The 16224-nt window shown below is 52.4% G+C and overlaps 1 protein-coding gene across 7 annotated transcripts in view; it reads right to left on the bottom strand.

Annotated features, from left to right (window-relative positions):
* The window catches only part of PIK3CD (phosphatidylinositol-4,5-bisphosphate 3-kinase catalytic subunit delta), a 55432-nt gene that overhangs the window by 8444 nt on the left and 30764 nt on the right, over window positions 1-16224 (bottom strand). For 6 of the 7 annotated variants that reach the window (XM_066374984.1, XM_066374988.1, XM_066374986.1 and 3 more), the window contains exons 3-8: window positions 5088-5260; window positions 2955-3183; window positions 2625-2854; window positions 2079-2258; window positions 1611-1760; window positions 1058-1147 (exon numbers count right to left, since the gene is read on the bottom strand). In XM_066374984.1, the coding sequence (XP_066231081.1) occupies window positions 1058-1147; window positions 1611-1760; window positions 2079-2258; window positions 2625-2854; window positions 2955-3183; window positions 5088-5228 (1020 nt within the window). In that variant the 5' untranslated portion in view covers window positions 5229-5260. The remainder of the gene's footprint in view (window positions 1-1057; window positions 1148-1610; window positions 1761-2078; window positions 2259-2624; window positions 2855-2954; window positions 3184-5087; window positions 5261-16224) is intronic. The other variant, XM_066374989.1, reaches the window with a different exon arrangement.

The raw sequence follows: 16224 nt of genomic DNA, 5'->3' as shown, positions 1-16224 counted from the left end.
CCTCCCAAGTTCCCTACCCACTCACCCAAGGCTGGACTTTCCTCCCAAAAGTCCTCATTCCATGTGGGTCTGAATCTCACCTTCCCATGTGGAAGGGTTAGGGATGGAAGAGGGACAGCTGGCTGGCTGCCTCAGAGGGACGAGTGGCCATGGGCCCGGGGCGGGGGTGAGGTGGAGGGAAGGGCGCCATGGGCTGTGGCTGGGGGGCTGGTCTCAGCTCCCCCGTGGCTCTGTGGGACCCCAAGGCATGTCGCTTCCTGCTCTGGCCTGTTTCCTCAGCTGGGCTCAGGAACTCCAGGGCCCCTCTGAGCACTAACACTCAAGGACTGCCCCCACGGCTCAGTCCTGTGAGCCGCCCCCCCCCCCCCCCCCCCCCCCGTGGTTGGGGAAGGGCTTAATGTCCAGTGAACTCCAGGCCTGCTTCCTCCATCTCCCCGTGAGAGTGAACTACCTGCGTCCAAACCGGTGATCCCACTAGGGGAGCCCGGTCCTGCTGGCTTATAAAATCACCCTAAAAGATGCTCCCCGAAGACCCAACCTCTGTGGACCCACGTTGCACATCATGCCAACGGGACAATAAAACCTGCACCTAGCAGGCTGTCCTGAGGATGGAGGACATGGGGGCATGTGGGCTTGGCCCTCGGGGGCCAGGCACTGTTGCACACACCTCCCCGGCACTGTCTGTCCCATCTGCCCTGGGAGCCCCAAACGGCCCCCAGCCTAGCTGGAATGGCTCCTCTTCCAAAGCTTGTCACCTCCCTGACTGCGGTTTTCACATCCCGGGGCTGGGGCTGGGCCTAGCCCCACAACCTCCACCAAAGTCAAGTACCCAGAACTTGCCGGGCCCAGTTTCTAAGAATCGGTCCCTCTGGCCACCAACCTGCTCCCCTCCCCCCTTCCTGTTTTGAAGCAGCTCACAACCACCCTGGGCAGGGATGCTGGGTAATGTGGTCAGGTGGCTTTCATGTGACCCCCCCTTCCTCTGCCACCCCTTCAGGCTACAGCCACCTTGTTTGTGCAAAACAACACCCACTCCCCTGGGCCCAGGCGCCCCTACCTTCATCCGCTCGTCAGCATTCACTTTGCTACCCTGGATCAGCTCGATGCAGAAGGGCTGTTCCAGGGACCACAGCGACACAGAGGAGGGCTGGCAGTGGAGGGGAAGCAGGGCCTTGAGACCGGAGTGATCCCAAGGCTCGGTGGCTCGTGGGGGTGGGTGTGAGTGTCACAGCTTTGTGGTGCGGCTCAGGTACCTGTCCCCAACTCCATCCTTTACCAGAAAGCCTGTCCTGCGGGCAGCCCAGGGACCCCAACACCCTGAACTCTGGAGGGCACAGAGTTCTGCCTCCGGTGTGGAACACGGGAGCGTGAGGAGGGGACAGCTGAGAGCCAGGCCTGGAGGCTGCCCCGGGAAGTCCAAACAGGCCCCCACCCCAGCACATCTGGCTGTGTTGGTTGCCCAAGCACAAAGCCCCGATTCTTAACACTGACCGACAAGGGGCATGAGACAGAAGCCCCTGGGCCCTCCGCCGGCCTGGGGCATGGCCCATTAGGCTCTAGACAGGTGGGAGGAGGGGGTGGGGGGGAGGAGAAGTGGAGGCTCAGCTCACCTTCTTCATAGGAATAGGGGGCGGTTTGGTGCGTGGCTTTTGGACTTGGGGGGTAGGGTTGCTCTGTTCATCCCGCATGGCGAGGATGGAGGAGGAGTGTACCATGGTCAGGTGGGGGGTCAGCCCGCTGTGCAGGCAGCTGCAGATGTACTGAGATGGGGGGCAGAGTGAGCAGCTGACAGGCCATCCCAACCGCTTCCCAGACAACAGGCCCCCAGGGGGCTCCCCCATGCTGACCACTGCCTATTCCGGGCCTTCCAGGGCAATTCCTGCCCCCGCCCACCTGAAAAAAGAGCCTGCCTTGTGTTCACAGGGAGGCTCAGCCTAGCAAAGGGACTCTCTCGCTGTGACCCCCAAAGGCCTGGCTCATCAGGCTCAGGAGGGGTCAAAGAACCAGCGCCCCCAACCCTGGCCCAGGCCCTGCCCGGGCCGTGGAGAACGCCGTGGCCCAGGGCCCTCGGCCCTCACCTGGAACTGGCAGAGGGGGTAGCTGCCATACAGGTACTCCTGCTTCCCGTTCACCTGCAGGGTGTAGTCCTCGGGCTGCTCCACCAGGGGCTGCCGGAACACTGTGGACTTCTTCCGGAGGGCAGAAGCCATCAGCGCCAGGGGCGCGTCCTTGGTGGAGACCTGGAAGGTGAAGCTCTCCTGGGGGGAGGAGGGAGGGTCAGCCCTCTGCCCTGTGAGGGGCCGCGGGGTCCTGGAGCACAGAGGAGGACTGCCCCTTGGCTGTGTTAGGCTCCCCTGCCCCTTGAACATGTGTGTGGGGTCTGATGGAGGGAGGGACACGGCGGGCTGGCACTCAGGAAACATCTGAATGAACGGACCCGTTGAACTTGCTTGGTGGGATGTGGGGCAGAGTCCTGGGCGTGCATGACTACCCCGCACGTACCAGCTGATGCTACTGGGAGAATAAAATCGGGGGGCTGGTGGGTGGCTGGGGACCTTCACGGGGGCAGCGTCCCCCACGGGCACGGTGGTCTGGAGGCAGCCCCAGCAAGAGCCCTGGCTCACCTCACTGCCCTCGAACTTGACGTTGACCAGGAGGGCCCGGTTGGGGACCCGCAGGGTACCGGGCCCCCAGCTCCGCGCCGAGGGCTCCAGCTGCAGCGGGAAGCTGTACTGCAGCCAGGCCTCCCAGCCCAGCTGCTGCCGGCGGGTGGCCGCCTCCTCGCAGAACTGGCGCATCTTGGTTCGGAAGTCATTCACTTCTGGGTCGCGCAAGGAATCAAACTCATGCAGGCCTGAGAGGCAGTGGGGAGCCTGGTTAGCCAGGGCGGGGGCCGGGGCCGGGCCCTGGGGGAACAGAGCAGCCTCAGCCCGGGCCCGCCCTGTCCAGGGTACCTTTGCCAATGAGGAGGCTGATCTGTGAGTTGATGAGCTTCTTCACCCTGTCCCCTTCGCGGGCCACCAGGCGCAGGACCGGCAGGAAGGGCTGGATGTCACACAGCCGCCGCTGCTCATCCTCCAGCTCCTGCTGCTCCGCAGTCTGGTTGACGCAGGTGAACACATAGGCCTCGGGGTCGCTGAGCATGTGGAAGAGCGGCTCATACTGGGCTCGGTGCCACAACACCTGCGAGGGACAGTCGCCGGTCAGCTCCTCCGGCCAAGGCAGGCGGGCAGGGCCCCAGAGAGCCAGGAGGTCGGTGGAGGCTGGCTTCAATCTGGGCGGTCCCACCTTATAGGATCCTTACAAAAGAAAGCAATGGCAAGATCCCAAAATTGCCACTCTCTTCAGACCCCTGGAGCACTGACCACATGGGTCACTGCACTTCTGTGAAAGGTGCCAGGTATGCTCTTAAGTCCGGAACAGAGCAGGGGGTCCCACGGTCTCCCCTGCGTGGTTACTGGGAGAGATGGCCAGCCAGACGTGACCTCTGGGCTCCCTGGTTAATCGTTCTGGGTTCATCACTCTGATTTGTAAATGCTGGCAACTGATTCAGGAAAAGCTGAACACACTGAGACTGAGGGGCCCATAAAACCCTCCGCGGGCTGTGTGCCCCCTGGGCAAGGTGTCCCCAAGGATCACCGGGAGCCATCTAACAGTCAAGCTTTAGTGCAAAGGCGTTCACCACTGAGTCACAGAGAAGACGAAAAAGGAGAGAATAGCCTTAGTTTTCGTCCATGGCGGATGTGTAATTATGGCCCATCGATGCAGAAGGGTCAGTCACACAGGGGCGGGACCCAGAATCTAGGGACATCTGTGTAACAGAGCACTCCAAGACACCTTGTTCAGAGGGAAGAGACTGAAGCTGTAGAACAGCAGCTGTAACTCAAACCCATTTCATAGAAACCATAGTAAACATAATAATTACACAGATCAGGATTCAGCAAACCACCAGGGTACGGGAAAGACGGCCACGCCCATTCATTTACATAGTGTCTAAGGATGCCTTTGCCTTACGAGACAGAGTTGGTAGTTACAACTAGAATCGTATGGCCGGCAAAGTCTAGACTATCTATCATGTGGCCCCTGGCATATGTAAATATATGAAAAAACTGAAGCAGAACTGGGGCATGAGGTTAGACTGCGGGGACCCATGTGTTTTATGTTTGTACATTGCTCTGTAAGCAGAAAAATAAGAGTAGCCTTAAAGTGGCATTTACCTATAAAGTTAATAACATGAAAAAGATGTTAATGCTGAAATAAAAGGATACAAAAGTTCATAATCAGAATTAATCACAAAAAGGCAATCCCCTTCTGTATATAAAAAAGAAAACAGAAAACAGCCAAAGGGTTCATTAACTGTGGTTATCTTATATGGCCGGATCACAGATCATTTTTTCCTTCTACTTTTTTTTATATTCCTAAATTTCAATGGGACGATATTACTTTTGGAATACAAAGAAAAAGAAATTTAATTTTTAAAGCCATCTCCCAGGAAAGAAAGATTAAAAAAAAATACAAAAAATTCAAAGATGGTCTATTGCTTCTCTTTTTTTTTTTTTCTGCGCCCAAGTATAGCTTTTAAAATTCTGAGCTAAGATCTTGCCTGTGGCATGGCCCATTAAATTTCACGCTTCGTAAGTGGAACAAGCCAATCACTACCAAATACTGTCCAGATGTCTAGTCCTTTGACTCAGTCATTTGCCCCAAAAATTATTCAACAAAACCAAAAACGATTTCCAAAGATGGTTACTAGGACGACCACTCTCAAGACGAAAGATCGGCAAAAGCCTTGAGGGGCAGTGGATGGAGTGTGGTTCCAAAAACAAGAGCAAGGTCAGGAAGAGAACGAGAGGCCACGTGGGAACCACACCCTAAGTTCTCTCTGGAAGCCACGAGCAGCACACAGGGGGATGCTGAATTGGGAATGCTACGTGGACGCTACCTGCAAGTCTTTAAATAATTCTTGGACATTACTGATAGCTTTTCAAATCTGTATCCAAGAATCTCAAATCTGAGCACTCATGCATGTGAGTGTGAGTGTCTGTTTTTCTGAGCTCTAAGGACTAGTTTTAAGGTCAAGATTGTACCTTCTTGATGGTGCTGAGGTTGGCATTTCGGGACACGGGGAAGTTCAAATAGACCCCAGTGGGCAGCAAGAAGTCAACGGCCACGTTCTGATTCTCCTCATCGGTCCAGAATTCCATGGGGCAGTCCACCCCCGGGGGCATCCTGCCTTCTCACTTCTCAGACACCAGTTGTCCTGGAAAAGAAAGTGAAGGCAAAATGAGTCACCAAGGATGCAGATGTGCTCGGTGAGTCTCTGAAAGGACCCTTTGGAAACCAGGACTTCAGGAGGCCCAGAATGCAGAGCTGGCCTCCCCTCCCCCTGGGCCCTCGCCCTCCCTAGGGTGGCTTGGGCTCCTACTGCCTCAAGTTGAGCTGCCTATCAGATCACCAGCAGGTAGATACTCTGTCTGCATCCCTCAGAGCAGGGGCCCAAGGTCAAGACAACAACACGACCCATTCCAAATCGTTTTTTTTCTCAGAAATACACACATGTAGGAGACCTCTGCCATCGCCACCAACTTGATAAGGAATAAAATGGCAGGACACTGGTCAGACAGCCTAGGACTTGACAAGAACTAGAGGCTACACACAGTTCTTTGAAACTTTCTCACCAGAAACCAAGTTGCTTAAAATCGGCCTTGGGCCATCCGATGATTTGTAGAAACAACTTGGTTGATGTAGTCAAATTTACCAGCCTTTCCTTTATGTTTTATGATTTTTATCCTTTAGGAAAAGTACTTCCCTAACCTAAAATCACATCTTTCTAGATTTAAATGGCTTTTAAAACTAGTTGAAAGGAAATGTTTAGTGGGAGACAGGTGTTCTGGTGGCTCTGCCAGGTGGGCCCAAGTCTTCGTGCTCATGGCCGGAGACGCAGTCACTCTGAGCAGCTTGGCGCGTGCATTGCCCTGAGCTACCATGATACCACTGCTGAGATCCCCGTCCTCTGATTGTAAAACCACATCCTACTTTGGGTTCCTCTTTCTGAGAATGGCCAGGCCAAAGGCTTTCTTTCTGATTGAAAATGTTGGGGCTCATCAGGAATCCGGGAGAATCCACTTATAATGCTCTATGTGTGTTGGCCAAGCTAGGGAAGTCAGGAACACCTCTGGCCATTCGTTTCAGAGGCTGAGATGACCAAAGGGGTAGACGGGGCTCGCAGACACAGGCTCCTTTACTCCCCTGCCTCTTAGCCCCATGGAAAGGAAGCCTCCAACTACACTCATTCATCTGGAATGCAGGGAAGTACTCGGATGTAAAAAACTCATTCCTCAAAGGGGAAGACCCAGGGTGGCGTGGGCAGCACATACTAAAAGCCACAGGACAGGAGAAAGTGGAGCTTGTTCCCTCTCTGTGGGTCCAGGACCCAAGTTGCAGCTGCTCACAAGCCCCAAACTGTCTGGGAAGCCCAGACTCCTTGCTCTGCAGTGTGTGTGGGGCACAGACACCAGCTAAGCCAGGGACTTCAGAATTGCTCCAAGAATGCAAACTGGTACAACCACTTTGGGAAACTGTTCAACAGAATCCACTACGTCTTGCGGCCCAGGAATCCTGCCCCGGGGCATACACCTAACAGAAACGCACAGGAATGCAAGCGTGTATACCAAGTACGAATCCAAGAGTCAGCGGCTTCGCTATTCATCAGCACCCCACATTGGAAACTTCTCAAATGCACATCAACAGCAGAATGGAAAAATTAATTGCCTCTGCTCCCAGTGGAGTGTCACATAGCAATAAGGGATGATCTACAAATGCACACTACAACGTAAATGAATCTCACAAACACACAGCTGGTGAAAGAAGTCTGACAGAGGAGAGCGCGTGCTCATGACTTCAACGGCACAGAAAACACGCCCGGGCAGGACTGGTCGATGTCGGCAGGGGAGAGGAGCTTACCCTAGCAGAGAGCAGTTACCCCGGGGGTGGGGGAGAGAGGAGGCATTTTTGGTTTCTTTTGCTGGGAATTTTTGGTTTCTTGATCTGGCAGCTGGGGACTTTTTACAAACTTAACACATTCTCAGCCCAAGTGGTTCATCTGAGTTGACTTCACTTCTGCCCTGAGACCCAGGCCCAGCCAATCAGAGCCCCGTATTCCCCCCCCCCCCCACCCGCCGTGGGGACTGGATTGGATTGGATTGGAAGTGGGAATGGGACTTCAGCCCAGCCCACCATTGTCCATCATCTTTATAGTGATTCCAAAATGTTCATGTGAATATCAAATCAGTACAATGGGTTTTGACATCTGGACTTCTTTGGGAACTTACTCCTGGGGTAGCAGAAAACATAGTACTATCTATCTACCTAGAGCTGCTATTGACCATCTGCTACCCTTAAGGGGTAGAATCTGAGAAGAGACCAACGTGGAGGAAAGCAGGGTTCAGCACAAAGAGTCCAGGGGTGGTCCTGAGGACAGCCTTTGATTCCTGGATCCAGCCATACCTGAAGCTAGCTAGACTCACCCCCTGGATTTTTCAGTTCTATCTGCCAATAAATCCCTCCTGCTTTTTTTCTTTCTTTTTTTTTTAACTTAGAGCAGTTTGAGTTGAGTTTTTTTGTCACTTATTGCTGAAATTATCTGTTTCCATTATTGCAGCAAAACACTCCATTTTTGGAAGCTTCTAGTGTTTGGGAAATTCTTTCCTTGGAAATCAGCCTGCCTCTAAGAGCCACCGTGTCCTCTGTGCCGCCTCTGGGGCACTCACAGTTGTTATCTGATGGCTCTTCTGCTGGACGGTGGCCACAGACCTCTGACTGTTCTCCCTACAACATGGTTTTTGACTCTTTTGCCAAAGTCTGGTACTACGAGCTAACAAAACTCCAGCTGGGCTCTGACAGGCCAACTGTAGAAGAATGTTCTGGACACCAAGCTCCCATTTGTATCATGGCCCCCAACCCCACCCCAGAAAGTTCTTTGGTGACCATACCACAGACTTGTTGGCTGCCAACCCTCCAGATATGTCTGGGTGAGCCAGCTTCTCCCAATCTGTATGGAAACACAAGTCCTGGATCTGAAGGCAGGAATTCACAAATATTCTTGCTAATTCCCTCTCGTGGAAATAACCAGCACCGCCGCATTACTGGACTGGGTATGTTATCCATATCACTCATCTGCGATACATTAGTTTATTCAACTGGTATTTATTACGCGTCAGGAACCACTTGCTCCCCAGGAGGGGAGACCCTCACGCCCAAGCACACAGTAGGGAAGAAGGATGGTCACACGTTGTCGCACCGGACAGGAAAGGACCTCAGTGCCTTTCCCCGTCCCCTGCCGGCCAGCCCCAGGCGCCAAGACCGCCGTGTGGCGGCGGAGCAGTCCGGCTGTGGGCTTTGTCATGAGACCCATCGCTTCTTTGCAAGTTGTTCTCGGATGTTCTCAGTTAGACACACTTCTCTCTGGCCCAAGGCTGGAGAACAGTTTCTCCAGCTGAGAGTGTCCGAGGGGTGTGAGCTGAGTCCTGAGTGGCCAGCAGGAGTTCCTCCAAATATTTCAGTTCAAGTACTAGGCCACCAGAATCGCTCCCAGCCAGCGGCTTCAGGGAACTTGATTTAGCTCGAAGAAGGAGGGCAGGGCAAGGATGCAGTAGCCCAGAGTCACAGGGGCTCCCCCCAGCCTGGGAAGGAGGTTGCAGCCCATCTCCCAGTCCCCTGGGCTGGCAGACGTGCTGGCCGGTAGCCTGTCCTAAGCTCAGACCTACTGGAAAGTTCCTTTTGTTCCTTTTGAAAGGCCACCTGGAGCTCTGAGCTGGGGCTCTGAGCAGGTGTCTCCTGAGTCCTGCGGCCATCACAAAGGTAGCTGACACTCTAACCAGGAGCCGCTGCCCAGCCTTTGTCAACATAAAGACAGGCTTTTTGGTGCTACAGTCATGTGTCCTGGGGAACAGTATCCCAAGGGAATACTTGAGTCACACCCTCAGCAGGCTCTGTGCCGTGCCTGGCGGGGACAGACTGAGGGAAAGAGAAGTGTGGACTTTATCTAAGTGATAAACACCCTCCGCCCTGATGGTGATCTCCGCAAAACATGCCTTGTGCCTGCAGGAGTTACTCTAGAGCGAGGGTCAAGTGCCCCCTGGGTCACTCCTACAAATCTGTCTATAGAAAGAGATGCTCATTAATCCTGGGACAAAACACCTGCCCAATGCCTGGGTTTCAGAGCTGAAAGTTACCACCCCAAGATCCCAAGAGAAGGAGCCTCAGAAACTTCTAGAAGGTCGTTATACACATAGTCCAAGTATCTACTACCATCAACCCAGGCTGGGAGGATACAAGACCGGCAGCCACGGTGACAAGAGGCAGGGGCCACGCGGGCCAGCTCTCTGCATGGTGCCGAATGGAGCAGAGTCTAGACTGGGCCTCCCGACTGGGTGTATTTTCAGGTACTTCCAGCCGCAGAAAGTCCCTCTAATCAAGCATTCTGTCTCCAGGCCGTCTCCCAGAGAACAAAATGGACACTCTTCCTATTGCCCAACTTGTGTCGGAACTGAATGCAAGTGGGCACTTCAGAAATGGAGCCAAGCCTGACCAGGTGGTGGCGCAGTGGATAGAGTGTCGGACTGGGATGCCGAGGACCCAGGTTCAAGACCCCGAGGTCGCCAGCTTGAGCGCGGGCTCATCTGGTTAGAGCAAAAAGCCCACCAGCTTGAACCCAAGGTCGCTGGCTCCAGCAAGGGGTTACTCGGTCTGCTGAAGTCCCGCGGTCAAGGCACATATGAGAAAGCAATCAATGAACAACTAAGGTGTCACAATGTGCAACGAAAAACTAATGATTGATGCTTCTCATCTCTCCGTTCCTGTCTGTCTGTCCCTGTCTATCCCTCTCTCTGACTCACTCTCTGTCTCTGTAAAAAAATAAACAAATAAAAAGAAATGGAGCCAGGGTGCTTTACTCAGAGCACCCACTTCTCAATGGCGCTCCTGTACGTCCACCTTACAGGAGCCTTCTAGGTCCTGGCTGGGTAGCACCACTGGTTAGAGCATCGTCCCGATACGCCAAGGCTGTGGGGTTGATCCCTGGACAGGGCACATCCAAGAATCAACCAATGAGTGCATAAATAACTGGACCCACAGGCTGACATTTCTCTCTCTTTCCCCCTCTTCTTCTCTCTCTCTCAAATCATTTTTTTTTTTTTTTTTTTTTTTTGGTGACAGACAGACAGGAAGGGAGAGAGATGAGAAGCATCAATTCTTCATTGCGGCTCCTTAGTTGTTCATTGATTGCTTTCTCATATGTGCCTTGACCAGGGGGAAGGGGTGGCGGGGTTTGCAGCAGAGCAAGTGACGCCTGGCTCAAGCCAGCGACCTTTGGGTTCAAGTCAGCGACCATGGGGTCATGTCTATGATCCCGCACTCAAGCCAGCAACCCCGCACTCTAGCTGGTGAGCCTGCACTCCTAGCAACCCTAGCAACCTCAGGGTTTCGAACCTGGGTCCTCCACATCCCAGTCTGACGCTCTATCCACTGCACCACTGCCTGGTCAGGCTAAATACATTAAAAAAAAAAAAACTTTTTAAAAGGAGTTTTCTAGAAACCACGCCCCTGTTCTGGCTGCCAGGAAAAGCCCAGAGATCCTTCAACAACCACATCCACTTGAAGACCTCAGGAGAAGAGAAAGTGAAGGGCCCCTCTCTGTCCTAGAAGGTTGCAGGCCCCAAGTCCTGGACATTCATTCCTTTAGCAAATATTGATTTAAGCATCAGGGATGCTCTCAGAGGTTTCAGTCTAACAAAGGAGGGGGATTGGATAATGGACAAACAAGACAATTTCAGATAGTAAAAGAGTGGAATGTAATAAAAACAAGCTTGCAGGGAGGGCCCCTTGTCAGAGAAAGGTCCTCAGGTGACATCATGTTGGAGTGGAGGCCCAAATGACGAGAAGGACCCAGAAAAGCTCTGTGAAACCGGGTCCCAGGCAGCCGGCACAGGAAATGCAGAGGTGCTGATCTCAGGTGACTCACGTCAAGGGCTGGAGGGGAATGGGGGGCAGGGACAGTGCAGAGAACCCACGGGTGTAGCCACGGCAATGGGAAGTCACCGGAGGGTTCAAGAAGGACATTGATATGGCCTGATCTTCTACCTTACAGAGAACATGCTTCGGTGCTGTGAGGAAAACGGGAGGCAGCGCGGGAGTGGGAAGGCTGTTGGACCAGGGACCCAAGCAAGGCCACACTGACAGGGAAAGTGCAGGGCCCTCCAGCCCACAAAAGCCAGGTGTCAGGGTGCACCCGCCTTGAGGCTTCCTGTCCTTGAGAGCCTTCTTGACAAGGAACTGCTACAAACCAGAAGGAGAAGTAGATGGTCCAGGGTTCCCCCACAGGCAGAGTTTTAGGATAGATGGGCCGTTCTTCCAAAAGACAAAACCTTTCCTGGGAGCCTCGTTAGTATGTCTCCTGGGGAGGCACCGGTCTACCAGCGACCTCCTTCCCCTGCGGCCATCGCAGTCCTTAGGGCAGAAAGATGTCTCTGCCACTGCAAGAAGGAGGCCTTGCTGATAAATCCAATGTAGACAGCACCTCCACTGTCCCCTAATGCAAAGCTCCTGTCTGGTGGTAGCCAGCCTGGGGTGGGGAAATGTCCAAAAAGGGAAGGAACTCTCCAGAAACCAGAGGTCAGGTGAGTAGGACATCCCGAAGACCAAGCCCAGGACCGGGAGGGAGGGGCTTGTGGAGGGCTGACACCCTGAGCTCCTGCCACGGGAGAAGGGACCGGAGGACTGAAGGATGAGAATGGATGAAATGACAAAGAACTGTGACACCATGCAGGCAGCAGCCCAGGGTCTGCTGGGAAGGCAAGCAGAGGGCAGGATCCACCGCATTCCCTGGGTTTCTTGTCTACCCACTTTTTCTTCACCAGTTTAAAAACAGTTTTTTTTATTTCTTCCTTTTTTTTTTTTTTTTTACTTTAACTTTCTCCCATTTTAAATGTGTCTCCCTTGAGGCCATCGTTTTCAACAGGACAGCAACTTTTTTTTTTTTTTTGTATTTTTCTGAAGTGAGAAGCAGGGAGGCAGAGAGACAGAATCTCACATGCACCTGACCGGGATCCACCCGGCATGCCCACTGGGGGGTGATGCTCTGCCCAGCTGGGGTGTTGCTCCATTGTAAGCAGAATCATTCTAGCACCTGAGGCTGAGGCCATGGAGCCGTCCCCAGCGCCCGGGCCATCTTTGCTCCAATGGAGCCTTGGCTGCGGGAGGGGAAGAGATAGAAAGAAAGGAGAGGGGGAAGGGTGGAGAAGCAGATGGGCACTTCTCCTGGGTGCCCTGGCTGGGAATAAAACCCGGGATGTCCACATGCCGAGCTGACGCTCTACCACTGAACCAACCGGCCAAGGCCTAAGGACAGTAACTTTTTTTTTTTTCTTTTTTTTTTTTTTACAGAGACAGAGAGAGAGAGAGGGATAGACAGGCAGGAACAGAGAGAGATGAGAAGCATCAACCATTAGTTTTTCATTGTGTGTTGCAACACCTTAGTTGTTCATTGATTGCTTTCTCATATGTGCCTTGACCGCGGGCCTTCAGCAGACAGAGTAACCCCTTGCTGGAGCCAGCGACTTTGGTTTCAAGCTGGTGGGCTTTTTGCTCAAACCAGATGAGCCTGCGCTCATGCTGGTGACCCTGGGGTCTCGAACCTGGGTCCTCTGCATCCCAGTCTGATGCTCTATCCACTGTGCCACCACCTGGTCAGGCAGGACAGTAACTTTTTTTTTTTTTTTTTGTATTTTTCTGAAGCTGGAAACGGGGAGAGACAGTCAGACAGACTCCCGCATGCACCCGACCGGGATCCACCCGGCACGCCCACCAAGGGCAACGCTCTGCCCACCAGGGGGCGATGCTCTGCCCCTCCGGGGTGTCGCTCTGTCGCGACCAGAGCCACTCTAGCGCCTGGGGCAGAGGCCATCCCCAGCACCCGGGCCATCTTTGCTCCAATGGAGCCTTGGCTGCGGGAGGGGAAGAGAGAGACAGAGAGGAAGGAGGGGGGGTGGAGAAGCAAATGGGCGCTTCTCCTTTGTGCCCTGGCTGGGAATCGAACCCAGGTCCCCCGCACACCAGGCCAACGCTCTACCGCTCAGCCAACCGGCCAGGGCCCAGGACAGTAACTTTTAATTTGAATATTTAAGAAGAAAAAACAATCTTCAATGGGGGGAAACCAACACAGACATCAAAAGTGAGAGGTGTGAGACTCTGGAAATTCTGTTCTATTTCCAAAAAAGAAGAGGAGAGACTTCTGACTTCTGCTAACTCTTGCTGCTATCAGAAAACGTGAGCCTACAAAACATTTGCTCCCAGCTATCTCTTAGGATGTTTGGTTCATGGCCCAGGTGGGGGTCTGTCTACAAGTGGAGCCCCCAACACTACACATCAAGGTCAATAGAAAAACCCATGATCTCAGTCTGGTAACTTGAAGAATTTAGGGACTGTCCTAAGGAAGCGATTTAAAAAGTTTAAAAAAACTGTAAGTACCAAGATATTCATTGTAGTATTGTTTATGAAAGTGATAAATCTAAAATAACAAGGAAATGGCTAAGTCAGTGATCACACATTAACTTAAAGGAGTGAATGTAGTCATTAAGAGGATGCCTGTACATACTACATATCACTGTAAATATTCCCCACATTAAATGATATCAAAATGCACATACATTTGTCATGACAACATGTTTGTGGGCAAAACCCGGGCTTGCCCAATCAAGCCACATACGAGAAGCAATCAATGAACAACTAAAATGAAGTAACTATGATCTCGCTCCCTCTCTCTCTAAAATCAATAAGTAAAATCTTTTTTTTTTTTTTTCATTTTTCTGAAGCTGGAAACAGGGAGAGACAGTCAGACAGACTCCCGCATGCGCCCGACCGGGATCCACCCGGCACGCCCACCATGGGGCGGCGCTCTGCCCACCAGGGGGCGATGCTCTGCCCATCCTGGGCGTCGCCATATTGCGACCAGAGCCACTCTAGCGCCTGGGGCAGAGGCCGAGGAGCCATCCCCAGCGCCCGGGCCATCTTTGCTCCAATGGAGCCTTGGCTGCGGGAGGGGAAGAGAGAGACAGAGAGGAAAGCGCAGCGGAGGGGTGGAGAAGCAAATGGGCGCTTCTCCTGTGTGCCCTGGCCGGGAATCGAACCCGGGTCCTCCGCACGCTAGGCCGACGCTCTACCGCTGAGCCAACCGGCCAGGGCTAATAAGTAAAATCTTTTCAAGAAAGAAAATAAAGCAAATTAAAAGAGGAGGCAACTATCAAGTCCAGGATAAACAAAAAGTTGGACAAGGAAAGAAATATAATTGTGGTCCACTATGTGGACTCTGTACTGCATATCTGATGGAAAAACTGCTCCTACTTCCACTGAGTAATGGGTGTCAGTTTGTACCCTTGCCACTTTGTGCCAAGAACTTGACCTTGCTGCCTATCACTGCTGCATGGATACAGCCCATGGATCACCCCTCTCTTCTGTGTCAAAAGTATGACATCAGTGCATCTCATCAATGAAGCCCAGGTCACAGGTCCTGGCTACAGGGGAGGCTTGGAAGGGAATACTTCTCAGTTCCTGTGGTCGGGTAGGTATCTGTATTTTGCCCCCGACTCCCAAAGCTCAAAGTAAGATATCGGCTGGAATACAGAAAGCCATTTGGCAGCTGAGCCAAATGAGAACAGGAGACGATTAATTGCTCATTGTACTATTTGTTCCTCTTTCGTGGTTGACTTTCTCATTTTCGTGAAGCACACCCTCCACAATCTTCCTTGAAAAGAAATACGGGGCGCGGGGGGGGGGGGGAGGGAGGATAAAGTTTTTTGAAAATTCATGCCTAAAATATATCTTTATTATTTTGTCTGAATGACAATTACAGAATTCTGGGATGGGAATTAAGTTCCCTTGGAAATTTTGAAAAAGTGGCTCTGTTGTCCTGGTGTTGCACCTCTGGTGTTGTTTTGTCAGGTTCTGTGCCGGTCTGTCCTCTGATCTGCTATACGTGGCCTATTCTGTCTTTGCTGGCCTTTTGTAACTTTTCTCTCTATCTCTGGAGTTTTGGGAGGTCGTGATGATGTCCCATAGTGCATTTCCTTTCTTTTACATAGTGTTTCTTTTATTATTCATTGTGTTGAGTACTACTCAGAGATGCTTAATGCAGGATCTCCTTCAATTCTAGAACTTTCTCCTGTCATCTCTTTGATAATAGTCCTTTTCTCTATTTTTCCCCCTCTTTTTTCTCAAGCTCCTATAAGATGGATATTGGCCTCCCAAACAGATTCTCTCATTTTATCTTCTCTAGAAATTTATTTTTCCATCTTTCAGCTCTATCTTATTTAAATTTTTACTATTATTATGATTTTTTAAAAAGATTTATTTATTGATTTTAGAGAGAAGGGGTGGCGGGAAGCATCAACTTGGAGTAGTTGCTTCTCATATGCGCCTTGATGGGATAAGCCCGGGGTTTCGAACCTGCGACCTCAGCATTCCAGGTTGGTGCCCTCTCCACTGCGCCACCACGGGTCAGGCTATAGTTTTATATCTGATAGCTTATTACTATTTAACGAATATTTCTTTGAAAAACACATTCATGACTTCCGAATCCCTTGTTTCTGTTTGTGTGGGTCTCTGTCCCTCACAGCAGGGGCCTCATTCTGTACGCAGCGATCCATGGCTGCCCACTCCAAGTGAAGAGCGGGCACCTGAGAGCTGTCTGTGCACAGGTAGAGCTAGGTACTGGTAACTGTCACTGTGACGTGACAAAGTAGCAATCTAGCTTTTCAATAGGGTCCCACTCAATGTCAGTATCGGAGGGTCGTTTTTCTCTTGAAGGTCAGTTTTCTCACAAGTAAGTTCTTCAAGGCCCTACCTTGAAGGGGTGGGTACAGCCAAGGCTGCCAGTTGTGGGAGCCAACTAGGAGCGAGAGTCGTTATTCCGCATGCCAACTTTCACAGAATCCTCCTGTTGCGAGTATTGTGCCTCCTCTCCTCGCAGCTCCCGCCTCCCAACCCCACCCAACCCCTCCCCCTCCACCCCTCCACCCCCACGCCAGGCTGGTCCTGGGCGGCTCTGGGCCAGCGCAGCCTGCAGGAAACCCGGGGTCCTCTGCTGGGGTGGAGCTAGAGCAGCCCGGCCAGGTGGGCTGAGTGAGGCCTCTGTCGCTCTAACACACACCTTGACCCAGCCTTCCTGCTTCC

This window comes from Saccopteryx leptura, chromosome 3 (assembly GCF_036850995.1).
Source record: "Saccopteryx leptura isolate mSacLep1 chromosome 3, mSacLep1_pri_phased_curated, whole genome shotgun sequence".
In the NCBI taxonomy this organism is placed as follows: domain Eukaryota; kingdom Metazoa; phylum Chordata; class Mammalia; order Chiroptera; family Emballonuridae; genus Saccopteryx; species Saccopteryx leptura.
This window is presented reverse-complemented; position numbering and strand designations above follow the sequence as displayed.